Raw genomic sequence first — 26,239 nt, forward strand, 5'->3', positions numbered from 1 at the left:
ACGGCCCAGCCGCGTCTGTGTGTCAGAGAGTCAGAGCTGAGGACAGAAGCTGGGGCCACGGCAGGGTGAGAGCGAGAGTCACTCAGTCGTGTCCGGCTCTGCGACCCCGTGGACTGTAGCACGCCAGGCCTCCCTGTCCATCACCAACTCCCGGAGTCCACCCAAACCCATGTCCATCGAGTTGATGATGCCATCCAACCATCACATCCTCTGTCGTCGCCTTCTCCTCCTGCCCTGAATCTTTCCCAGCATCAGGGTCTTTTCTAATGAGTCAGCTCTTTGTATCAGGTGGCCAAAGTATTGGAGTTTCAGCTTCAACATCAGCCCTTCTGATGAACACCCAGGACTGACCTCCTTTAGGATGGACTGGTTGGATGTCCTTGCAGTCCAAGGGACTCTAAAGTGTCTTCTCCAACACCACAGTTCAAAAGCACCAATTTTTTGGCGCTCAGCTTTCTTCACAGTCCAACTCTCACATCCATACATGACCACTGAAAAATCCATAGCCTTGACAAGGTGGACCTTTGTTGGCAAAGTAATGTCTCTGCTTTTTAATATGCTGTCTAGGTTGGTCATAACTTTCCTTCCAAGGAGTAAGCGTCTTTTAATTTCATGGCTGCAATCACCATCTGTTGTTATTTATTTTGCAGTTATGCTCTCACTTAAAATCTGAGTTAAATTAAGGGAATCTTGTTACACAAGATTTTTTAACATTGCTGGTCATAAAATTTTAAGAAATAGTGAAATAACTGAATAGAAGTTCCCCCACCCTTACTTTTTTCTCTTTCCTTTTCTCATCTAGAGACACTCACTTTCTCTGGAATCACCTGGGTGACTCACGTCACAAGAAACGAAGAGCAAGATTAGCCAGGGCCTGCTGTCCGGGACGGGGCCCGCCACCACGCAGCGTCACGGAAGGGAGCTGGGTCAATCTTCGTGAGAAACTCCAAGAACTGCCTCCTCAAATGCGAAGAGAGACCGAGTGGCTTGATCAGAACAGTCCTCAGTGGACCCTGTGTCAACGAAGCTGGCAAAATGGAACAAACAAAAACTGCGGCAAGCAGGGCTCAGCTGTTTCGAGGCCGATTTCCACCAGTCTGTCCTGCCTGGGTCGCGCCAAGACCGCCCAGCTGCTGCCGTCCTGGCGGGTGGTGCCCCGGGGTATGGGACCTGAAACAGGATCTGCTCTGCAGGGCATGGCCGTGGAGGTTTAGGAGGGTGCCAGGCCTAGTGTTCCGGGAGCAGGATGGCCTTGAAGACGTGCTGGGTTTCCCACGAAGTGCCGGAGGTTACATTCCAAAATGCAAGCCTGAAGGAAACAGACCGCGGGTATTTCTGCAGCAAAGTTGGGTTTATTCAATTCGGGGTCAGCAGGGAATTGCAGTTAAGACTCTCTGCCGTGGCGGCCACGGGCAAGTCCCCACCGGCAAGGGAAGGCTCAGCTTCCAGAGAGGGGCCCCGGGCCGGGGCGGGCGGGAGGGAAGGGGACTCTCCCTCCCCCAGTGGGGCTCCGCGGGGGCTGCAGGGCGAGAGCGCCCCCTGCTGGTCCCCTGGCGCTTTATCTAGGGTTTCCCATCATTAATGCTTCCCAGGCCTCCGGACGAAAGCCAAAAGGGACGCGAGATACGCATTTTTCCTTACTCCTGCTTGGGGAGGGTGCTCAGAACATTTTCCTTCTTTCTAAAGAAAGCAAGCAGTTTCAGCACATTCTAGGTGTCCCTCCGCCCTAGGTCGCCCACCCGCCAGCCCCTCATCAGGAGGGGACAGCGCAACGGGGGAGGGAAGTGCTCTGCCTTCCGCCTCTGGGCCGCCCGCCCCTCCCCTCCAAGTCCCTGCAGCGCACGCATTGCGCCCCCTTCCAGAGCCCCCCTGACGCCAAAGGCAACCTGAGACCTGCCTGTGAGCCGTCTGGGCCACGCGGCCGGCCAAGCCTGGGGCTCCTCTGCAGAGCCTTCTCAGATGACGTGATGATTGCGCCTCAGCTTTAACGGCTTTTTACCTGAACACCCAGAATTCATGAGATGGCCACGGTGACACCACCAGCCGGTGAGATGAGGATTTCATTCATTCCACAGACTTTTTTTTTTATGTATAACTTACAGAACTTCTCTTGTATTCTTTTTCATTTCACTTATTTATTTACTCAGCCGCATGGAGTCTTCGTTGCTGTGTGCAGGGTTGCCCCTGAGGTGTATGGGGTCTTAGTTCCTCAGCCAGGGGTTGAACGTGCGTCCTCTGCATTGGAAGGCAGACTCTTCACCACTGGACCCCCAGGGAAGGCCCTCTTCCACAGCCCGCTATCGAGCACCTGCTGCAGGCCAGGAGCTGCACTGGGGTCTGGGGACGTCATGGTAGGAGACACAGTCCCAGCCTCAGGATACCAGATAGATATTGTGAGATAGTAGGAAAAAATGTGATTCATGTCTGCCACCAGCCCCTGGCACAAAGTCCCTGAAACCCTGGTAATCTTCTAAGTGATAAGAAACTGGGAGTGTCTTTTGTTCTAGAATTTGGTCTCTGACCCCATATGCTGACACGGAGCTCCTGAAACCCGTGTACTTTCCTGGGTGATGGGAGTGTCTTCGGTTCTCATGAGATGACTCTGGGTGGACCTCCTGTATGAGGGCTGCTCCCCAGAAAGACCAAGCCGTGATGAAAAGCTTGAAAACTTCAGCCTCACCCCTCCATTCTCTTGAGAAGGGAGAAGGTCTGAAAATGGAGTTAATAATTGATCAAGCCTCTGTACCTAAAATCCGAATAGTGTGGGGCCTGGAGAGCTTCCAGGTGGGCGGACACATCCACACGGGGAGGGGTCGCACCCTAAGTCCACGGGGACAGAGACTCTCAGGACCCACCCAGCAAGTTAATCAAACCTGAGAAGGGGGTCGTGGGAACCTCTGATTTGTCGTCATATCAGACAGAAGTTCTGCGTCATCTGCGACAGGCTGGCACTTGTGGGACAAGGGAGCGGCCTTGTGGGACTGAGCCCTTAGCCTCTGGCATCTGACCCTGTCTTCAGGTACGACTTAAGCGAGGATGCCCAGCTGGTGCCCTGAGAACTGACTGGAATGGGAAGGCCTCCCACACGTTTCGTCACCAGAAGAGTCAGCAGGGAGCTGCTTTGTGTGAGGAATAGGGAGAGGCCCTGGAGGGGGGAACTGGGCGCTCCTCCATTTGGGAAAAGACTGAACTGAGGTTTTTCCTCCCACAGACATGCAAATAAATGGCATTTGACGTGGTGTGACCTAGCAACTAAACCGCAGTGCTGTGATGACGCTGCGTTTGAGGGGCAGTGTGAGTAGACACAGCAAGAAGCCTAGCTGGAGACTCAGCGAGAGGGTCCCAAACCCACGGCCCTCAGCGGAGATGTGAAGGGGGGAGGAGCCCAGAAGAGCACGGGAGGAGGGGCTTCCAGACCAGCGGCGGGGAGACGAGAACGCGCACGTGACCGGGGAGCGGCGGGAAGACGAGGACGCGCACGTGACCGGGGAGCGGCGGGAAGACGAGGACGCGCACGTGACCGGGGAGCGGCGGGGAGACGAGGACGCGCACGTGACCGGGGAGCGGCGGGGAGACGAGGACGCGCACGTGACCGGGGAGCGGCGGGGAGACGAGGACGCGCACGTGACCGGGGAGCGGCGGGAAGACGAGGACGCGCACGTGACCGGGGAGCGGCGGGAAGACGAGGACGCGCACGTGACCGGGGAGCGGCGGGAAGACGAGAGCGCGCACGTGACCGGGGAGCGGCGGGGAGATGAGAACGCGCACGTGACCGGGGAGCGGCGGGAAGACGAGAGCGCGCACGTGACAGGGCGCGGCAGGAAGACGAGAACGCGCACGTGACCGGGGAGACACAAGTTACTCCTGCCGGGCCACAGACACGAGGCCGTCCGCGCCGGACGACCACGAAGGGCCTCGTCTGTCGGGCCTACACAGGTGTGTTTTATCTGACGGGCTGCAGGAGTCCCCGGACAATTCCGAGTGCCGGGGTCTCTCAGCGGAGTGGTGCGTCGGGAAGATGACAGCAGCGCAGCGGGTGGGGGCGGAGGCTTCCTCCCTGGGCACGGGGCATCCGGGGCATCCGCGCAGCGATGCTTCCGAGGAAAGGCAGCAGGTGGTGCGCAGGGCCGTGCCTCGGGCACGGGGCCTGCAAGGAGAAGCTGATGAGGGTGGCCTGGTCAAGTCTCGGGGGTCGCTGGAAGGAGGGAGAGGAAGGAGGCTCCAGCGGGACTTTCAGACTGCTGACACACCATCAGGTGAATGTCGGAGACACTACACTGAACGCGTTTCACTTCTCCCTGGGAACAAAAGGCGTTAGCAGAGCCTGATCCTTATCTTCTGTTCCTAAGGTCACTAAGGAAAAACACAGGCAACGTACATTGGCACTGAGGCAGAACATGTAACATCAGCATAAGAGTCTCCACTTAAAGCCTCTTTATTTAAAAAGCCCAATATGAATTAAAAATGCACACATATTTTATTTTGAGCAGTCTTGAGACTGCTCAGATCATAGCTTATAATTGGTAGGGCTTTGCTCCTAAACACTTCCTTATTTCAGGTTTAACCAGAAAGAAGTAGTTACAGAAGTGAGAACGAATGAACCAGTCTCCCTGGAACACAGTTCCCATAAGGGCAGGAGAAGCAGCTCATTTAGAGCTTAGGTGAGAAAGAGTCAAAAGGAAGATTGAGTAGAATGCTAAAATTTTTTGAAATGATTAATAATTCTACAATTATTTACACTTTTAAAATTATTAATTTAAATTAATGTTATCAGTTTAAAATTCATGAAGCTTTTAAAATTAGTAATACTTCTACAAGCGACAGGAAGACATTCACACTTTTTGAGTATTGTGTGACAAGGAAAAGCAATAATTTAGAAAGCATAATTGCCATAATATTTGGAATGACCAGAATATAGGAAAGTCTATCGCAGGAAATAAATTAAGAAACTGTTACATCATTATGAGGTAGTATGGGCCTGAATTAAATTATACATAATTCTTAACTCCTCAGGTTCCCTCACTGACTCCCCACAAACCAAATATCTCACTTTAATGTTAAGTTTTTTTAAAAAGGAAAACCTCCCAACAAATTCCAGGACCAGGTAGCCCATTGGTGAATTCTCATACTAACCCTTCTCAAATTTTTACAAGAAATTAGAGAAGGGAGGACTTGTGAACTCATAGGCCAATACCAAAGCAAGACATAGACATCATGGGAAAATAAAATTATTGTCCTAAAATTATAGGACAATATTCCTTATGAATATTGATGCAAAAGCCTCAGCAAGATACTAGCAAATTGCATCCAACAAGATATTAAAAGGATTACACATCATGACCAAGAGGGACTTAGTTCAAGAATATAATGGTGACTCAACGTAAGAAAGTCTATCACAGTCACACATCGAATGAATAGTATGAAGGAGAAAAAAAAAACACACGATAATTTTGTGAAAACAAATGAAACCTCATCTAAAACATCTATGGTCAACTGATTTCATTCAGTGGGGGATGAATGTTCTCCTCCGTAGGTGATCCTGGACAACTGGATTTCCACACTCAAGGATGAAGTTCTCCCCTTACAAAAATAACTCAAAATTGATCAAAAACCTAAATGTAAGAACTAAACTGTAAAACTTTTAGAAGAAAACATAGGAGTAAACGTCCAGGACCTTTGGACTTGGCAATGGGCTCTTAGATATGACACCAAAATTCAAGACAAAAACAAAATAATAGATAAATTGGATTTCATCAAAACTGAAACACTACATGTGTCTAAGGACATTATCAAGAAAGTAAGAGGCACCGGAAACCAAGCTTGAATTAAGGGCCAACCATGATGTACACAGGCACAGGAGTGCTGCATACTCACTACTCTGAGTCACGTTCACGTGGGTCACAGGCTACTCCAGCCCAATGAGGTGGCGGAAATCTTCCTGTGGTTCTCGCTGCTGTTTGCTGCTGTCTGCAGTGCTGAGCAGGTAGAGAACTGCACATCTCAGCACACCTTCGATGCTCAGCTCCTTTAGAAACAGACTCTACTGTTATAGGGAACGTGGTTTTGGCTTATGCTTTTTTTTTTAACCTTATGAGGAATGAACAACCTGCTACGTCCCTGCACCCCCTTTCAGCCCTATCTCTGGGGACACTTATCTTTAATTCATTATCAGAGTGTAAGGTGGGCTCTGGAGACCGGCTGCTCTGCATCTTTACTAGACTCTTTGGGCCCCAGTTTCCTCATCTGTGAAATGGAACTAACAATAGAAAACTGCACTATGGTACTGCTGCTGGGACTAAGTCAGCTAATCCACATGAAGACCACAGTGCACTGCGAGCACTAGGTAAGCGCCATGTTAGTGCTAACGGCACGACCCCACACTCTTCTTATTTCTGGTCATTACCCAGAAATATCAAGTGCCCTTCTAGCTTGTCCTTGAATAGCGGAGACTTACTCAACTCACATCCTCTCATCCAACATTCATCACGGAGTCACGAAGTAGTAAGACAAGTCCTGGAACAGAATTCTGCTTAAATATATTTGCAATTCCAGGGGTACAGTCTTGAAAGTGCCCTTTACTTCTAATTTTTAATCAAACTTTCTCCCACCATAGGTCACTGTGTACTGTGAGAACCTAATATCTCTATTCCCACAGATGTAAAAACACTCTGATTGGTTTGGGGTAGAAACAGGGAGTTTAAGATTTGCTTGGGTCCAAGTACATGCAAAAGTAATTTCAAAAAGCATGTTGAATTTGTCAGTATTTGGTTGTCAACTAACTGCTGAATTGTTCAGTTGCTCAGTCATGCCCCACTCTTTGCGATCCCATGGACTGCAGCACGCCAGGCTTCCCTATCCTTTACTATCTCCTGGAGTTTGCTCAAACTCATGTCCCTTGAGTCGATGATTTAAAATAAGTTAAAATATGAGATGCCTGCATTCTTGTTTTTTAATGAGTCAATTATTCATGGCATGACTGGCCACTTAACATCAAAAACCTATTTAGTCACAGAGTTTTTTACTTGAATCTGGTCTCTAGATTACCATTTTGTTGGGACATTATCCACTTACAATTTATTAATGAAAAAGCCAGTTCATTACGTGTTGCCATTAGAATTCCAGCCACAGCTTTTAAGGAATCAAGATCGATGACTCTTGACAAGCAGTAGGTCTTCCCAAAATACCACAGGAAGTAAAAGTTCTCAGAAACCAGGGGTTTTGTAAGGAAATCATCATAATAGCTAATTTCCTAACAAAACTTCCCGGGTCAATGTCTTCTAGCTACATTTGAGGAAAGCCACTAGATTGCTTCTTGAGATTTCAGGGTTTGGATGATCTTCAAAGGGAGACAAGGGACACCCTCAAGACATCTGCTCACCCTGAAATGTCCAAAGAGACCTGAAAAGACTCAGCCAGCCAGTCTGTTCTCTGAGCAAAGACAATGCCTCCAAACCATCTTCCAAGTCTTTTCCTTGGGAACTCAGCAGCAAGCTAGAAGTAGCTACAGGAGGGAACCAAGAAAAACTCTGGTTAAATTTGCTTTTAGAGGAATAGGACCCCCCCCCCAAAAGTGAAAGGCAACCTACAGAATGGGAGAAAATACTTGCAAATTATATATCTGATAATATCCAGACTATATCAAGAACTCCTGGTATTCAACAACAAATGGACAAACAACCCAATTAAATAATGGACAAGGGATTTGTATAGCTATTTCATCAAAGGTAAACAAATGGCCAGTGAGCCCAAGAAAAGATTCTGAACATCATTAGTCACCAGGGAAATGCAGTAATGCAGAACAAAGCCAAAATGAGACATCAGGAAAAACATTAGGACAGCTAAAACAATAACTAAAAAATAAAGCCACATAACAAATGCTGACGAGAATGCAGAGCAATCAGTCGGGATGTCAAACAGTGGACATGGCATGTTTGTCTCTCAGGCTCATGTCTCACTGTTTGGCTTCGTGGACTGTAGCCAGTCCACAGAATTCTCCAGACAAGAATCCTGGAGTGGATTGCCATTTCCTACTCCAAAACAGTGCAACCACTGTGAAAACCAGTTTGGCAGTTCCTTAAAAAGCAAAACAGTTACTATATGACGCAGCGATTTCACTCCTTGGTACACACCCAAAAGATTTTTTAAAAGGGACTCAAGACACTTGTGCACCAACAATTACTTTAGCATTATTCACAACAGCCAAATGACCCAAGTGTCCATCCACCTGTGAAAGGTTAAAACAACATATGAAAGGATGAAGTGTGGTATAAGCATTAAATGGAATATTATTCAGCAGTAAAAAGGAATGAAGTTCTGATACATGTTATGATATGGATGAACCTTGAAAACATTATGCTAAGCAAAGAAACCCAGACAGAAAAGGCCCCCTGTTGTATTATTCCACTTGTATGAACTATCTAGAATAGGCAAATTCATAGAAAGAAGAAAGATTATCAGTACAGAACCTGGGTGGAGTGGGGAGTTTGGAGTTACTGCTTAAGGATTAGTGAGTTTCTGTTTGGGGTGACGAAAAATTTTCAGAAATAAAAATAGTGACATTGCATAGCATTATGAATGCAATTAATGCCACTGAATATAATTAATGCCATTTACAATGGTTGAAATGACAGATCTTTTGTTACACAGATTTTACCACCAAAAAAAAAAAAAGATTAACTAGACAGACTTCCCTGGTGATCAGGGGATAGGATTCCACATTCCCAATGCCGGGGGCCAGGGTTTGGTCCCTGGTGGGAGACTTAGATCCCACATGCCCAGCCAAGACCCAATGCGGCCAGAGAGAGAGGTGGATAAATATACTTATAAACACAACCTGAGTTCTCAGGAAGTTTGTTTCCTAAAAGAAGGTGGATGCTGTTCGTAGAGGAAAGAAAAGCCATTAAATAAAACCAAAAGGAACTACTTCTCTAGGAAAACGTTCAAGCTACTTCGATAGTCTTAAGGTAACCCTCAATATTAATTTTCATCTGAAACACAAAACAAGGGGCAGCTGGGGGAAAGAAGTATGCAGCTGGCTTAACTGCCTCCGCCCCCCCCCCCCCCCCCGGAAAGCCTAAGCCTGTTTCTCCACTGCAAGGGGTGAAATGAACACTCCACTCATGACCCTTAGAGGTCATGCTTGCTGTTGATGCTATATCTACATATATCATTTTAATAGCACCGCCTCCTCCTTAGGCTCACAGTAGGAATCTCTTGTTTGCAGTAAATGCGAGATTAGCAGGGAATCATATTTCTCTTCGCCAGACGGGCCCCTATCCAATCCACCGCTGGCGGATTGGGTCTTTCACCATCCTGAAGACCCAAGCGAGGGCCGGCTAGCTGACCTTGCCCGAAGGGCGACGTCCCTTTCACACCTGCGATTCCCGCGCGCGGCCGCCAGATGGTGCTGCCGCGTCGCGGACTAGGATCAAAGCGGGGCTGGACCTAGAAGCTCCGCGCACCTGAGTTTTCAGAGGCGGGGTCGCACCTTGGTCTCCCTTCCGGCCCAGCACTTCCACTCCCACGCCAGGGAGTAGACGGCTCCCGGGCTGGTTGCCTGCGGCTCCACGGTCACCGGGTCTTCCCACCACCGGGAGGTCTGGCTCTCTTCCTCATTGGTCCTCACAGCATCCTGGTGGCTCAGTGGTAAAAAAAATCTGCCTGTCAAGTGGGAGATGCAGATTCCATCGCTGGGTTGGGAAGATCCCCTGGAGGAGGAAATGGCAAACCAATCCAGTATTCTTGCCTGGGAAACCCCAGAGGAGCCTGGCAGGCTACACAGTTCATGAGGTTGCAAGAATGGAACAGGACAGCATAAACAACCACAACCTCAGGGCACCAAAGACGTGAACAACCCCCTCCCAAGGGACAACAGCGTCAGTCACCCTCCTTGGAGGTTACCCCAGAGTCCCTGCGTCCGCCTTTCTTAGTTGCAATCATTTCACGTGACTCAGAGATGATTTGCGGACATCATCACAGTCAGACAAGAAAGAGGGAAGAAAACTAAACCACGTCTCACCTTTGAGGACGTTCTGGTACATTTGGAAATTCCTCTACAACTTTTCCCTCAGCTAAAGGTTAGTCTAAAAGGAAAACGGCCCCCAGCACCTCACAGGCTCACAAGACAAGGTGGCCTGTCCACTGCTGGCACAAGGGCATGTCACACATAGAGAGGCCGTGTCCTCACCATGAACCCAAGAAAGACAGCAGCCTCGGACAGACCAACCAGACGCTGATGTGGGAACCGCAGCTGCAGCTGTTTGCATCAGGAAAGTTATGCTCGAAGGGGAACCAGCCTTCGCTCTCTAGGCCCATCCTAAAGGTGAAAGAGTTAGTGGCTCTGTGGTGTCCAACTCTTTGCAACCCCATGGACCTTCTGTCGATGGAATTCTCCAGGTAAGCATCCTGGAGTGGGTTGCCATGAACATCTCCAGAGTATCTTCCCGACCCAGGGACCAAACCTGGGTCTCCTGCATTTCAAGCAGATTCTTTACCATCTGAGCCACCAGGAGAGCCCCAAGGGCCATCCCGGGACACCAGAAATCAAGGCAGAGTTTGGGAGGGTCCTCGAGTGAGTCCCAATGGCAGGGGGTCTACAGATGAGGTGGTGCAGGCCAGAAAGTGCTGGGAAGAGGGGAAAGAGACAATTGGCCCAAAGTGCCCACCAGCAGCCCTCCCCCACACGTCTGCAGGCTCCAGTTCGGTGCCTCTCTGCCCTCCAGGGATCTCCTTGGCCTTGAAGCTGCCTGTGTGCCCTTCACCCCCAGCCTGCCCAATAAGAACGTCGGGCCAGACCACAGAACAACGCCACCGCCGGAACGATCACACACCGCACATTCCCATCAGCACAAGGTCCCTCTTAGAATAACACCCGCCCACCAGAAACCCGGCAACCACTAACCTGTTCTCCGCTTCTAGAATCTCATCTCAAGAATGTTACATAAACGTGATCGTTCGGGGGAACCCTCGAGGATTGGCGATTTTCATGCAGCGTGATTCTCTGCAGATTCGCCCCGGCTGCTGGGACCCCGATCGTTCATCCTTTTTACGGCTGAGTGTTCTGACCCTGGGTGGCCCTAGGGGCGGACGCGGCGGCCCTCCTTCCCAGAACTGCCATCCCTTCAGCCGCCGCGGCGCGGAGCCACCGGGCCCGACTCCGAGGGACTGGGACAGGGCAGGGGCGGGGCGAAGGGCGTGTGGGCGGGGTTTATGCCGGGGCGTGACGCCGAGCGCGAGGTGAGGTCCAGACAGATCGGGGGCGGGGCTGCGCTCTGGAGAGAGGCGGCGATGGGCGTGGCCTCAGCGTTCGTGGGCGGGCCGTGGGCGGGGACCCCCGGCCGAGTCCCAGCTCCCAGCCCCGCGGAGCGCGGCCGCATTGTCCTCTCGCGACGCCTGCGGGTGCGTAGTCCGCGCGGCGGGAACGTGGCGTGGACGCCGGACGTTCAGTCTCGTCCTGCCGCTCGTCTCGGGCGTTTTGGCCGAGGTGAGTGTCCGCGCTCGCTGGGGGCCGCTTCCCAGGGCCAGGGTCTCCGCGGGCTCCCACCCCCGCGTGCCCGAGCTTCCCCCCTGCACGTGCGAGGCCTGGGGCGCAGGTGTGCGCAGGCCGGTCGCTGCCCCCAGCCGCTGCCCTCCGCCCTGAACTCGGCCCGCGCTGACCCCACGCTCGGACGGGAAGCGGGCCGCCTGGGGTCAGTGAGCGGGCGGCGCGGGGACTCGGCCTGGGCCCTCGGGGTTCCGGCTCGGCCTTTGCCCCGGGTGCCAGGACCCGAAACTCAGCTTCTCCAACCTTAGTCCCTGAGAATCTCAGCCAGAAAATCCAAGAAGAGGGAAGGGTATTCGGTGTGTGCTTCCTGCGCTGCTGTTTATGGTTCTGGGGGGATGGAGGGAAGACAAGGAGAGGAGCAGTCGAGGAGGATGGAACTAAATAGTGTGCATAAAAGGTGTCAGCCGGTTTGGTGTGGTATGATACATGCAGTTTAACAGCCGCACGCTTCTGTTTTCCTGTCGGCCTGGTGAGTGCGCCCTCTCCACGGAAGGAGACAGCTCTACCTGCTGTGGAGCGAGGTCAGTTAGGGAAGCGCAGGACAAGTGACCTGCTTCTTGGGCCTCAGTTTCTCATTCCATACAACTAGGAGAATTGGACCCCACGAGGAGTGAGAACTCCAAGGCCTGCAGCGGCCTGGCAGGTGATGTAACTAGGTACCCTGGACCAGGCAGAGCGGTAAGGGGATGCCTCCCCCGCTGACGTCACTGAAATGAAAGCTTTTCTTCCCAAACCAGAGTGTCTTTGGGCCCTGACCCCGGAGATCTCAGGACCAGATGCTCCCTGAGTCTGCAGCCCATCACTCTCCAGACATGTTCCAGGGGCTTCTGCTAGGCTCAGGATAAAGTCTTCACCCCTGCACTACTGACCCACCCACCCCTTGGACCAAATTCCCCACCATCCAGCTCTGTTGTATCCGCATGTCCACTGTGTAGGCTCTCTGAGCACCCCAGGCCAGTCCCAACGCTGCCTCACGCTTGCCGTTCCCCCTGCCTCAACCTGCCCACTTCCACACGAGCTGCCCACTGAGTCTCCCTACCTCCCTCAGCATTTGTTTCCTCTTCTAGGTTGTTGGCATCACTGAGAGTGACTGTGCCTGAGAGCTCAGGGCCCCCTGCACCCAGGACTAACAGCACACCCTCCTCCCAGCAGGATTCAGAGAGAAAAATACCCATCTTCCTGGGACATGGCAGGTGACTATTAGCTATGGGGGAGTAAAACTTTGTTAAATGAAAAATTTATTAGAAATTGAATACTTTGTTATAAAAACTCCAGACAACACTCGTGTATAAAACTTGTTTATAGTGTGGACTGCAACCTGGAATTTTCTTGTTTTGTATTTTCTTACTTGTTTTATTGTTCATTTTAGCCCCGACAAAATAGAATGCTTATCTTGTCTTTGCTTTGCCTCCAGCCTCTGGGATGACCCCCTAGGACATAATAGCTGCTCGATCAATAGATACTGAGTGAGCCCCGAGAGTGACCGTGGTTAGAAATACTGCATGACACATGCATCCCACTGTGACATCTTTTTGTTCAACACTATAGCATGAAAATCCTTGCATTTCATAAGATAAAAATTCATGTTATTTTATGCATATGTTGTACATTAGGGTTTTTCAACTGCGGCACTGCCGACATTTGGGGCCAGAGAGCGCTCTGTCGGGGGGCCTCTCCTGTGCTGTGTCCTGCAGCAGCCTGGCCCTCTGTCTCCCACATCCCAGCACGCTCCCTCCAGATGCTGTGAAACACCCCCTGGGAGGCAACAGTCTCCCGGGTTAAGGACCATCAGTGTGGCTATTTCATTTGTATCCTGTTTCCTGTTAAGCCCCCAAGTTCCTTTATAACAAATGAGCCTGAGAAGTTAAAACTGTTAATCATTAATTTCAGTCATGCAGTTCAACCTTTACACCCTGCTGAGTGCCCCAAAGCTGTTTGCTTCAAACTAACATTTATATTTTCTCAAGGGCCTAAACAGAATAATATAGATCAAGAGTTTAAATATTTTGGTCTTAAGAGGTTCCCACGGAAAATTTAAACACATCCCCACAGCTTCCTTCTGGAAGGAACTGGTACATGACCTCGGAGAATGTCCTGGAGGACAGTGTGGCTTCAGAGACTGTTGGTATGAATGGCACTGGGTGGGGCCTCTTGTCAGGCTCTCCACCGAAGCCGGGCTTCATGCAGACCCTGCCTCCCCCCAGGACTCATATCTGATTTTTTTTTTTTTTTAATATATCTTATGTGTCAGTTTTCAGTGGAGAGGAAGGAAACAGAGCTGTGTGTCAGCGACTGACCTGCCGACAAGAGGTTAGCACGAAAGATTAGTCACAGTAGTTTCTAATTCTGATCTTAGGCAACACGGCTAAAACATCTCATAGTGGATAACCAGAACATGTTGGGCTTTAAAAGAATGCATTCGTGTTATTCCTGGGGATCGTAACTCGACTCCTGGGTCAGTAAACCCAAGTAGTGGTGAACTGATAGAGCTAGGTTCTTAGGATGCGCATTGTTTTGCGGCTGTCTCCCGTAAACAGTGTTGGTCTTTCTCACCTAGCCTCAGCCCTGTGTGCCTCCTGTCGTCAGCTTGGTCCTTGTTCAGCTTTGACAGAGGGGAATTCTTCAAGAGAAATGGTTTCTTGTCTGGATTTAGGTAAGAAAGTGCTCATCGTCTACGCACACCAAGAGCCCAGGTCTTTCAACGGGGCCCTAAAGGACGTGGCGGTGGCTGAACTGAGCCGGCAAGGCTGCAGCGTCACCGTTTCTGACCTCTACGCCCTGAACTTTGAGCCCAGGGCCACGGGGAAGGACATCACTGGTGAGTCATAGATGCTCTGTGGTTTTTTGGGTTTTTTTTTAACTTTCTTCTTCTTGTGTGTCTTTTCTCTGAGGTACAGTTGACATCACTTTGTATTGCTTCAGATGTGTAATGTAAGGATATGAGGTTTGTATCCATTGCACAATGATCACAGTAAGTCCAGTTGACGCTCGTCACCGTCACCGCACACAGTTCCGCTCCTTTTCCCTCTTGATGAGGACTTTCACGATCCCGTCGTTGGGACATGTTGTGGTCTTAACTGCAGTCAGTGCACTGTGCGTGACAGCCTGGGGCCCGCACTTTGCTCTTCTGACCCTCTTCGTCCATGTTGCCCAGCCCCCACCTCAGCAGCCACCTGTCTGCTTTCTGTATTCCCAAGCTCACTTACTTTTTGTTTAGTTTGGTGGCGGAAGTGGCCATTTGCTTATTAACATTCCACCACTCTCCCATGTGTGAGATCATAAAATATTTTTCTTTTTCTGCCTATTTGATTTAGCAACGCCCTCCAGGTCTGTCCATGTTGTGGCACATGGCAGGGTTTCCTTCTTTATGACTGAACGATAATCCCACTGTGCGTGTATCACATTCCTTACCCACTGACGGGCCCGCTGTGCGTATCACATTCCTTATCCACTGACGGCATTTAGGTTGTTTTCATCTCTTAGCTATTGTGAATAATGCTGCAGTGAACACAGGGGTGCAGGTTCCTTTTTGAACGACTGTGTCCCTTTGCTTCGGGTAAATACCCAAAAGTGGGATTGCTGGATGGTAGTTCTGTTTCCAGCCTGGGGGACCCTCCACACTGTTTCCCATGGGGGCTGCACTTTGCACCAGCTGCACGCGGGTCCACTCTCGCCCACGTCCTCCCCAGCACTGGCTGTCTGGTCTCAGTGGCGGCCGTCCTGAGCAGCGTGAGGTCGTATCTCTCCGTGGCCCTGCTGTGGTCCCTGATGGTCAGTGATGTTGCGCATCTGTTCACGTGCCTGTTGGCCATCTGTGTTTCCTCAGAAAGACACCCGTTGGAATCCTCTGCCTGTTTTAAAATCAGATCGTTAGGAGTTTTTTTGCCTTCTTGTAATTTTTTTAATTAAAAAAAAGTGTTTGTAAACAAAACTCATCACTGCGCGTGATGTACAGTTCTCATGTCAAAAAGGTCTGCGGTGCATGACTTTTCCCGCACGCCCAGCCACCTGGTTTCTCTGCTTCCAAAGGAACCAGGGTCTCCCGCCACCTCTGCATCTTTCTGGGGTGACTTTGTGCTGTCTCTGGGTGTACCTAAAGCAGTCAGCAGTTTAATGACTCTTCTCTCTGCCTTTTAAACATGGGAACATGTGTTCCCATGTGTTGCTTTGCGTGTTGCTTTCTCTTTTTCTGTCTCAGAACCCCCAGCTGTCTCAGAACCCCCCGCAGTCTCAGAACACCCCCCTGCTGTCTTAGAATTCCCCAGCTGTCTCAGAACCGCCCCCCGCTGTCTAAGAACCCCCAGCTGTCTCAGAACCCCCCACTGTCTCAGAACCCCCTGCTGTCTCAGAAGCCCCCACTGCCTCAGAACCCCCCGCTATCTCAGAACCCCCTGCTGTCTCAGAACCCCCCCCCCGGCGTCTCAGAACCCCCCGCTGTCTCAGAACCCCCCCCCAGCTGTCTCAGAAGCCCCAGCCGTCTCAGAACCCCCCCCCCCTGCTGTCTCAAAAGCCCCCACTGCCTCAGAACCCCCCACTATCTCAGAACCCCCTGCTGTCTCAGAACCCCCCCCCCCCCGGGCGTCTCAGAACCCCCAGCTGTCTCAGAAGCCCCAGCTGTCTCAGAACCCCCCCAGCCGTCTCAGAACCCCCCCCCCCCGCGTCTCAGAACCCCCCGCTGTCTCAGAACCCCCCCCAGCTGTCTCAGAACCCCCCGCTATCTCAGAACCCCCTGCTGTCTCAGAACCCCCCCCCCCCGGCGTCTCAGAACCCCCCGCTGTCTCAGAACCCCCCCCCAGCTGTCTCAGAAGCCCCAGCTGTCTCAGAACCCCCCCCAGCCGTCTCAGAACCCCCCCCCCGGTGTCTCAGAACCCCCCGCTGTCTCAGAACCCCCCCCCAGCCGTCTCAGAACCCCCCCCCCGGCGTCTCAGAACCCCCCGCTGTCTCAGAACCCCCCCCAGCTGTCTCAGAAGCCCCAGCTGTCTCAGAACCCCCCCCAGCCGTCTCAGAACCCCCCCCCGCGTCTCAGAACCCCCCGCTGTCTCAGAACCCCCCCCAGCTGTCTCAGAACCCCCCGCTATCTCAGAACCCCCTGCTGTCTCAGAACCCCCCCCTGCGTCTCAGAACCCCCTGCTGTCTCAGAACCCCCCCCCAGCTGTCTCAGAACCCCCCGCTATCTCAGAACCCCCCGCTGTCTCAGAACCCCCCCCCAGCCGTCTCAGAACCCCCCCCCCCCCCGCCCACTGTCTTGGAGGTGCCGAGGCTGCAGTAGTGCCCACTCGCGCAGTCGTGGTTGTTGCTCACTTCTGCTGTGATCACAGGACTGCAGCAGGATCGTGGCCGCACTTTCCTACATGTGCGAGCTATCCAGAATGGAGTTGCTGGGCAGAGGCAACGTGTGTTTTAAATCTTCATAGACAACATCAAACTCCTTCCCGTGAGCACTGCACGAGGGCACTCTCCAGCCCACGGTGCTTGCAAGTGCGCGTGCCCTTGTTTTACCGATTGCTTGATGATTGCCAGCCAGACAGGTGGGAAATGGCCTCTGGTATAGGGTTTGAAATATGAATTGTAAATGCATTTTTACCTGATTCATTTTTAGTTTTGGCTTTGCTGTGGCGGCTCCTCTTCATTTACTTTTGCTTAGTTGTCTTTAGACCTGTGCATTTTGGGTCATATAAACTCTAAGCTTATTTTTTTAAAGGTGTTATAGTATTTGGCAGCTTCTACTTTTTAAATACTTTCTCTACTCAGAATTTATTTCAATGTGAGGTGTGGGTCCACTTTTCCCCAAGTACGTACCCAGCTCTCATCCCCATTTATTACATTATCTAGCTATTCGCCTTGACTTAAAAAGCCAGCTTTATTGTGACCTGAATTCCCACATGTTTTATTCTCTTCTGCGCTTTGTGCTCTGGTTTTGTTTTCCTGTCTATGACTCAATACCACATGGCTTTCACTATTTGGGCAAATCACTTAACATCTCATAGAGTTAGGTCACCTTCATTTGTCTTACTATTTTTTATAGCTACTTAGACTTTTCCGTAAAGATTTTTTGAATTAGCTTTCCAGATTCTTGACTGAAAAAATACTAAGCACAACACGCCAGTTCTGCTGGGCTTAGTAGCTCAGTCGTGCCTGACTCTGCAACCCCGTGGACTGTCGCCCACCAGGCTCCTCTGTCCATGGGATTCGCCAGGCAAGAATACTGGAGTGGGTTGCCAGGGGGTCCTCCCAACCCAAGGATCAAATCCAGGTCTCCCACGTTGTGGGCAGATTCTTTATTGTCTGAGCCACCAGGAAAGATGGTTGTGCATTAAGCTTTGTTGGGGATAAAGTGAGGACTGTAGCCCGGAGACAGCCTCTCAGTGGCTCTGAAACTGCTCCAGAGAGGTAGAGAGGTCAGCACATCTGGGGCTTAGGTGAAGAGGATGCATGTAATCAGGCACACATTTTGGCAGGTTGCTGCTAGTCATAAGGTGCAGATGTCACCATTAATGATTTTAGTGCTTTAAAGATATGAGGACTTACAAGAATTGGGCTCATAAAATCTTCTTGTGAAAATACCTATCTGAAGGCATGTTCTTCTAGTTTTTCCCGGAGCACAGAGCGCCTCATTCCTGATCTCCACCCTGAACTCCTTTCAGGGGGTGTTGAAGATCAGTGGCCACAGCAGCTTGTGACTTAATCCCTATAGAGGCAGATGGCAAGTTCCAGCCTTTAGTTGGCAAGATTCTAAAGGCAACGGATTAAGTTTACAGCGGAACTTTCAGTGCCGCTTCTTTCTGTTCCAGCAACAGGCGTGGTTCCCCACGTGTTCACGTTCTTTTACAACCTTCCAGGTGTATTTACGAGTTTTCTTCATGTAGATCTTACATAAACCTTACTTATTAGGTTTTGTTCCTCTACGTGAAGAGGACTAATCTGTGCATGTCTGTGTGCACACATGCATGCGGCTGCTACTGACTTTCTTACTGTTTGTAGTTTTAAGCTGATTCTCTGGGTCCTTCCTGATATACAGTCAGACCATCTGCAAGTAATAATTTCACCTATGGCTTTCCAGTAATTCCCAGTAAATTAAATACCTTTAGGTTCCTCCTGTTTGCAATTGTGTTAACAAGACCCCAGATTTAGTATTTATTACTGGTGGTAATGGTTGTATCTTTGCCTCTCCTTGTCTTTCTTCTCTTTTAATAAACCAAACAGCTCTTTTCACTGAAAAAGCAACAGAGTGGGAATTGGGGAGGTAGAGAGTATTGTGTGATGGAGCCACTGGTTTTTCAGGGAATCAGGTAAGACACAGGCTCTGTGTAAACAGCATTTTAAGTGTGGTGAACTGTGGGCAGAGGGTGAGCACTAACAGCCGCTTCACACACCCTCCTTGTCCTGCAGCCCCAGGGACACGCAGGCAGAACTCTTTGGTGTGGCTCATCATAGGCCTTGCTGCAGATGTTAACAAAGCGCAGATTCCTGCAGGGCTTAGGAGCCCTGTAGATAGAGCTACAGATGGGGATGTGCCCCGCTCACTGGCGCTTTCAGGAGTCTTGTTAACGATGGTGTCACTACACAGTACGTGTTGTAACTCACTAGTTCCCATGGTGATGTAGCTTCGTCTCCGTCTTTTGTTGCAATCTGTGAGTCAGTCTGTTTGCGTGACTCTGGATTTCCTGTCTTACTAAAAAAGTGCGTCCATACCCACACTTATAAAAATATTCCCATTTCCCCAGTATTTGCATACCTTTGCTGTGTACTTTTAAATATTATCTAGACTACACGTGGCCCATCCACACGTACTGTCTGTTTACCACTCTCAGAAGCACACAGAGTCCACGGTGGGCTCCACACCCGGGGGGTGGCAGCCTGCCTGAGACACAGGCTCTCCTCCGCGGGGTCTCTGGTCGGCACACAACCTCACGCACAGAAGGGTCCCAGCCGAGCTTCCCAGTGAAGGGTCCCAGTGAAGGCGAGGCCCAGGGAGGTTAGGCCGTGGGATGCTCTCGGCTGTGGCACCCAAGGGCGGGGCCGGCTCTCCTCAGGCCGCCCTGCAGGCCTGTGTGCTGGGGGCCACCCTGAGCCCCCCACTCCTCTCTGGTCACTTGGGAATTACCCAGCCCCTTGTGTTGTTATGAAAGGTAGAAACAGCCTGTCATGATGAGGTCAAAGCGCAGCGAGGTACGAGGAGACCCTCAACTGCCGGTGACCGCTGTTAACACTGGGCAGTGCTTAGGGCAAGTCTTGCTGCTGGACAGGAACTCACCACAGGCCTCGTCTTTCCGTTTACCTGCGGGCGCCCTGCCTCAGGCTCAGCCCTGCTGCTGCCTGAGCGCCCCCCTCCACCAGGCCTGCTCCAGAATCGCTGAAGCCACAGCTTTTCCAGAGCTGAATCAAGAAAATGGCTGTTTCCTGCATAGACCATGTGCCCCCACCGCAACCCACATGCACGCAGAGCTGAGCCCCCGTTGCCGAGCTGCAGCCCTGCAGGTCACCCATGGCCCCCGGCCTCCCGCCCCTGGCCCTCGGCAGCTCCCCGAGGCCCTCCCCGGGCCAGCCCGGTGGTCCCCTCCACATCGTCTGCCAGAGCGCCCCTCCCTTCCAGTCCTCTGGACCCCAGCGGAACTCCTGCTTCATTGTTGGATCCCGGGCGCCCTGCCCACCTGCACACGCGGGCGCGGCGCTTGCGTCCAGGCCGCGAGGTCCGTGTGCCACGGGGCTGCCCTGAGCCCGTGCGTGCCCTGTCGTGCTCTGTTAATCATGTGGTCATCTGTCCCTCCTGGACTCTGGCCCCTTGAAGTTGAGGACCCTCGCTGCTCCTCTGTGTCCACAGTTTGACCCCAGGGCCTGGCCCCTGGTCAGGTCTCAGTGACTTGGCCTGCTGGGGGGCGTCCAGGCAGCAGTGACTGCAGGATTGGTGGGCCGTGGACGTCCCTCCTGAGCGGGAGCCTTTGTCCTGCTCCCCCAGGCAGCCTCTCCAACCCCGGCTTCTTCAACTATGGCGTGGAGACCCACGAGGCCTACAAGAAGCGGTCTCTGAGCAGCGACATCATCGAGGAGCAGAAGAAGCTTCAGGAGGCCGACCTGGTGATATTCCAGGTTGGTTTTCCCTCTCATTGCGGTACTGGCTCTTTGTGCAGACCTCCCGAGATGCTGCTGGCCACCGTGTACGGCCCTCAGCGCGGGCTCCCTTCCCCCTCTGGGAATGGATTGTTGCCTATGTTTGTCTCTCTTCCCTGATGCTGTCGTTGGACATGGTGTTGGGGCTTCTGTGGGGACCACAGTCTCCAGGGAGACCTCCCTGCTGCTGTGTGGAGTCAGGCTCAGCTCCTCGGAACCCCCGGGCCCGACTCCTGGATGCCACATCTCACCCCAGGCTGAGAGAGGGGCAGGCTCCTTCCCACACCCTCCCCGCGGCCCCATGTTGGGATCACGGTTCTGCTGCCCCAAAGCAGGCTTGGTCAGGGGCCCACAGTCACGTCACGGGGACCCAGATCCACCTGCAACAGCCACCAGGATGCTATCAGCTCTGCCTGCCCAGCCCGCTGCCACCGCCACTCCACATGCCTCGGAGCAGGGGGAGAAACTGACAACACGTGTGGCCCCGGGGGGCACCCGCCTGCCCAGGCCAGGGAGGAGGCGGCACCCCCGAATCCCTAGGCGGATGAACACCCCAGTGCCCCCTCCTGCTTCCCCACAGTTCCCGCTGTACTGGTTCAGCGTGCCGGCTGTGCTGAAGGGCTGGATGGACCGGGTGCTCTGCCAGGGCTTTGCCTTCGACTTCCCGGGCTCCTATGACGACGGCCTCCTCAAGGTACGACACCCACCCCCCAGGATGAGGGACCCTGTCCATCAGGGAAGGAAGGGGCGTCTCAGCAAGTCACCTCTGGTATGCCTTTGTTAACCAAACCCCCACGGAGGACCATCCATGTGCAAGGCTTACACTGGTGAGAAAGCATGGTTCCTGCGGTCACGGCCCTTTGCTCCAGCGAAGGGTGCAAGGCGTCCACATCCGGCAGCGTGCTCGGCCCGGGGGCCTGGGGGTGGCCACCCAGGGCGCCTGCTCCACAGTGTAGACTGCAGCCTGGCTGCGCGCCTGTTTGCCTCTGAGCGCCCAGACCCTCCGTGAAAGCAGGATAACATCAGCGGCTGATGGACCCAGCCGATGCACAGGATGTGGTAGTTGTGGATTTCCCATGCAAGCAGACGATGTTCAAGGTCCAAAAGCCTCAGAAGTCAAGTGTGCACAAACCAAGCGCTGGGACGTGAGACAGGTCTCAGGCCGTGCACAGACGCCGCCCTTTGCTGCCCGGCCCTGCTGCCCGCAGGCGTCGTGCGCCCTCCCAGCCGCCCCCCTGCACCTGAGCCCCCAAAGCCCACTCCCCCAGCATCGGGCCTGTCAGCCCTGTCCATCCGGCCCACTCGCTCTAGCTGTCCCTCCCCTACCCCGTTGGATGTCGCTGTCGCCTGCCGCTGGGCCAGAGATGGGAGTGTGTGTCTGTCTGTTAGGGGAGGGGTAGGGGAGCTGGCCTCGGTTTCCCTCCAGTCACTATAGACGACCCCTCCTGGGGTCCACGCCCGATCCCGTGCTGTCCTCTGCAGGGTAAACTGGCCATCCTGTCCTTGACCACGGCCGGCACGGCCAGCATGTACTCCAAGACCGGGGTCAACGGAGACTTCCGGTACTTCCTGTGGCCTCTCCAGGTACGCCCCCCACACATTGCTCTCCTAGCTCCTCCCCCCCCCCACACACAGCTCTTAGCTCCTCCCCCCCACAGCTCTCCTAGCTCCTCCCCCACATACAGCTCTCCTAGCTCCTCCCCACACAGCTCTCCTAGCTCCTCCCCCCCACAGCTCTCCTAGCTCCTCCCCCCCACAGCTCTCCTAGCTCCTCCCCCCCACAGCTCTCCTAGCTCCTCCCCACACAGCTCTCCTAGCTCCTCCCCACACAGCTCTCCTAGCTCCTCCCCACACACACAGCTCTCCTAGCTCCTCCCCACACACAGCTCTCCTAGCTCCTCCCCACACAGCTCTCCTAGCTCCTCCCCACACAGCTCTCCTAGCTCCTCCCCACACAGCTCTCCTAGCTCCTCCCCCCCACAGCTCTCCTAGCTCCTCCCCCACACACAGCTCTCCTAGCTCCTCCCCCACACACAGCTCTCCTAGCTCCTCCCCACACACACAGCTCTCCTAGCTCCTCCCCACACAGCTCTCCTAGCTCCTCCCCACACAGCTCTCCTAGCTCCTCCCCCACACACAGCTCTCCTAGCTCCTCCCCCACACACAGCTCTCCTAGCTCCTCCCCACACAGCTCTCCTAGCTCCTCCCCCCCACAGCTCTCCTAGCTCCTCCCCACACAGCTCTCCTAGCTCCTCCCCACACAGCTCTCCTAGCTCCTCCCCACACACACAGCTCTCCTAGCTCCTCCCCACACACACAGCTCTCCTAGCTCCTCCCCACACACAGCTCTCCTAGCTCCTCCACACACAGCTCTCCTAGCTCCTCCCCACACAGCTCTCCTAGCTCCTCCCCACACAGCTCTCCTAGCTCCTCCCCCCCACAGCTCTCCTAGCTCCTCCCCCACACACAGCTCTCCTAGCTCCTCCCCACACACACAGCTCTCCTAGCTCCTCCCCACACAGCTCTCCTAGCTCCTCCCCACACAGCTCTCCTAGCTCCTCCCCACACAGCTCTCCTAGCTCCTCCCCCCCACAGCTCTCCTAGCTCCTCCCCCACACACAGCTCTCCTAGCTCCTCCCCACACACACAGCTCTCCTAGCTCCTCCCCACACACACAGCTCTCCTAGCTCCTCCCCACACAGCTCTCCTAGCTCCTCCCCACACAGCTCTCCTAGCTCCTCCCCCCCACAGCTCTCCTAGCTCCTCCCCCCCCACACAGCTCTCCTAGCTCCTCCCCCCACACAGCTCTTAGCTCCTCCCCACACACACACAGCTCTTAGCTCCTCCCCCCACACAGCTCTTAGCTCCTCCCCAACACACACAGCTCTCCTAGCTCCTCCCCCCACACAGCTCTTAGCTCCTCCCCCCACACACACAGCTCTTAGCTCCTCCCCCACTCACAGCTCTCCTAGCTCCTCCCCCCACACACTGCTCTTAGCTCCTCCCCCACACACAGCTCTTAGCTCCTCCCCACACACACAGCTCTTAGCTCCTCCCCCACACACAGCTCTTAGCTCCTCCCCCACACACAGCTCTTAGCTCCTCCCCACACACACAGCTCTTAGCTCCTCCCCCACACACAGCTCTTAGCTCCTCCCCCACACACAGCTCTTAGCTCCTCTCCCACACACACAGCTCTTAGCTCCTCCCACACACACAGCTCTTAGCTCCTCCCCCACACACAGCTCTTAGCTCCTCCCCCACACACTGCTCTCTTAGCTCCTCCCCCACACACACACAGCTCTTAGCTCCTCCCCCACACACAGCTCTTAGCTCCTCCCCCACACACAGCTCTTAGCTCCTCCCCACCACACACAGCTCTCCTAGCTCCTCCCGAGTGGGAGGGGGGCCTGAAGGCCAGGCCGTGCTGACTCCGCTGGAAACGATATCATAACCTCTTAGCCTTTTGGATGTTTTACTTGGCAGCCCTGGAAAGGCTGGCTGATGGAGAAAACGCTGTGATTATGAGAACCTTTGATGCTGTTTGGCCAGAGGCCACGCCGAGCCCTTTGGCCGATGTCCGTTCTGGGTGAACAGGAGCCCTGAGGTGGCTCCGTGCGTGTCATGAGCTCCCTGCTTTTAAAAGCTCTTCACCTTTGTTTCCGTTTGTAAAAGTACGTATGGGAACAGGGAGACTATAAAAAATAGAAACTGTTCTCTTGCTGCTGCTGCTGCTAAGTCACTTCAGTCGTGTCTGACTCTGTTCTCTTAATCCCCCTTAAAGACAGTCACTTTCAGTGATTTAATGTATTTCGTTACAGCCCAGTATATTCTTTTTAAAAAACATGTACCCACGTATTTATCTGGCTGAGCCAGGTCTCCGCCGGGGCATGCAGACTCCTCAGCCGTGGCACGCTCACCAAGGCTCGCGCCCAGGGGCCCTGCACGGGCAGTGCGGACTGGACTGGCCGGACCAGGGAGGGCCCTGTGTTCCTGGACGTGTACATTTTAGGACTCAGCTTATCACATTTCTTTCTTTACATGAACGGTGCTCCACAAATACTGCTTCATATTTTTTTTCATTTATTTTTATTAGTTAGAGGCTAATTACTTTACAACATTGTAGTGGTTTTTGCCATACATTGACATGAATCAGCCATGGATCTACACGTGTTCCCCATCCTGAACCCCCCTCCCACCTCCCTCCCCATGCCATCCCTCTGGGTCATCCCAGTGCACCAGCCCTGAGCGCTTGTCGAATGCATCCACTGCTTCACATCGCTTATTGTTTATACCTGATGCGTGTCTTGAGCAGCCTTCCACGGTGGCGCGTTTAGCGGGAATAACATCCAGGGCTTCCTGGTGGCTCAGCTGGGAAAGAATCCACCTGCAATGCAGGAGACCCTGGTTCCATTCCTGGGTCGGAAAGACCCCCAGGAAAAGGGAACGTCTACCCGCTCTAATATTCTTGGACTTCCCTTTTGGCTCAGCTGGTAGAGTCTGCCTGCAATGTGGGAAACCTGGATTTAATCCATGCGTTGGGAAGATCCCCTGGAAAAGGAATAGGCTACACACTCCAGTATTCTGGCCTGTATAGTCCATGGGGTCGCAGAGTCTGGCACGACTGAGTGATTTTTCACTTTCATGAGTTGCCATAATTTACCTAACCAATCAAAACCATAAAACTTAGTGTGTGACTCAGCAGCAGAGATTAGAGAGCCATGTCAGTTAGAGCCGCCCAGCATTCCCTGCCCCCCAGGAGTGGCCAGGTCCTGAGGTTCCGGGGCAGCGCCCTCATTCTCGGCTCCCCAGTAGTGGTAGAGGTTCTCTGAACTCCCTGGAGGTCAGCTGCACACGTTTCCCCTTGGGCGACTGAGCAGTGGGCGGCCTCTCACCGCTCTCCTCTCTCTGCGACTGTAGCACGGCACGCTGCACTTCTGTGGATTTAAAGTCCTCGCCCCTCAGATCAGTTTTGGTCCTGAAATGGCGTCCGAAGAAGAAAGAAAGAAGATGGTGGCCTCCTGGGCGCAGAGGCTGAAGACCCTCTGGGAGGAGGAGCCCATCCACTGCTCGCCCCCGTGGTACTTCGGGCAGTGATGGGGGCCATGCCACACTGCAGGGGCCGTGCGGGAGATGTGACACGTGTAATGCCACGCAGGCGCATGTAATAAAGGATGTCATGACAGCCAGGGTGTGACTGTGTCTCCAGGGTCCTGCGGGCCGGCTCCTGTCCCCCACTGGCTGTCCCAGATTCTCTCCCGAGTGGTCCTTCTCCCACGCTTGCCTTTCGTTTCTAATACCTTTCCTTCTCCTTTACTCAGCCTTCACAGGTAATGTTTGTAGTTTTGGCACAAAACCGGATTTGTTAGATGCTTGTCTTATTCTGCAACGCGACTTGGATCCCTGTTTCCAGAGGAAAATGTCATCTGCCCGCAGCTTGTGTCGCGGCGCCCTCTGTGCACTCCTTGTGTCGTTTCTTTTAGGCCGTGAGTGTGGGTGCTACTTGAGCCGCTCCTCGGTGTGTCTCTGCCATCCCTAAGCGCCGGTCGCTGTGTGGCGGCGGCCGGAGCGAGAGGGCGCCCCACCGCG

The 26,239-nt window shown here is 53.2% G+C and overlaps 1 protein-coding gene and 1 long non-coding RNA gene across 4 annotated transcripts; one reads left to right on the plus strand and one right to left on the minus strand.

The window, feature by feature from the left end:
• Positions 1–4,411: 4,411 nt before the first annotated feature.
• Positions 4,412–11,211, minus strand: LOC110122236 (uncharacterized). 2 transcript variants are annotated; one of them, XR_002309158.2, is made up of 3 exons: positions 10,901–11,211; positions 9,488–9,707; positions 4,412–7,501 (listed from the first exon to the last, which is right to left on the minus strand). It is a non-coding gene; the product is annotated as an uncharacterized lncRNA (long non-coding RNA). The 2 variants fall into 2 exon arrangements; XR_011484061.1 differs by having other exon boundaries at positions 9,462–9,707.
• Positions 11,212–11,317: 106 nt separating this feature from the next.
• Positions 11,318–25,835, plus strand: NQO2 (N-ribosyldihydronicotinamide:quinone dehydrogenase 2). 2 transcript variants are annotated; one of them, XM_020869666.2, is made up of 7 exons: positions 11,318–11,482; positions 12,610–12,735; positions 14,100–14,195; positions 20,499–20,629; positions 21,231–21,344; positions 22,133–22,234; positions 25,571–25,835. In XM_020869666.2, the coding sequence occupies exons 2-7, from the start codon at positions 12,729–12,731 to the stop codon at positions 25,745–25,747; spliced, it is 627 nt and encodes a 208-aa protein (XP_020725325.2). In that variant the 5' UTR covers positions 11,318–11,482; positions 12,610–12,728; the 3' UTR covers positions 25,748–25,835. The 2 variants fall into 2 exon arrangements, with proteins under 2 accessions (XP_020725325.2, XP_020725324.2); XM_020869665.2 differs by lacking the exon at positions 14,100–14,195 and adding an exon at positions 14,196–14,360 and having other exon boundaries at positions 11,324–11,482.
• The last annotated feature ends 404 nt before the right edge of the window (positions 25,836–26,239 follow it).

The sequence above is a fragment of the Odocoileus virginianus genome, chromosome 27 (genome assembly GCF_023699985.2).
Source record: "Odocoileus virginianus isolate 20LAN1187 ecotype Illinois chromosome 27, Ovbor_1.2, whole genome shotgun sequence".
Lineage (NCBI taxonomy): Eukaryota > Metazoa > Chordata > Mammalia > Artiodactyla > Cervidae > Odocoileus > Odocoileus virginianus.

Excerpts from the sequence above, each read along its gene's own strand:
- NQO2 (XM_020869665.2), top strand. Across the intron at positions 20,630-21,230 it reads CCGACCTGGTGATATTCCAG|TTCCCGCTGTACTGGTTCAG; the intron begins GTTGGTTTTCCC and ends GCTTCCCCACAG. Across the intron at positions 21,345-22,132 it reads ATGACGACGGCCTCCTCAAG|GGTAAACTGGCCATCCTGTC; the intron begins GTACGACACCCA and ends TGTCCTCTGCAG.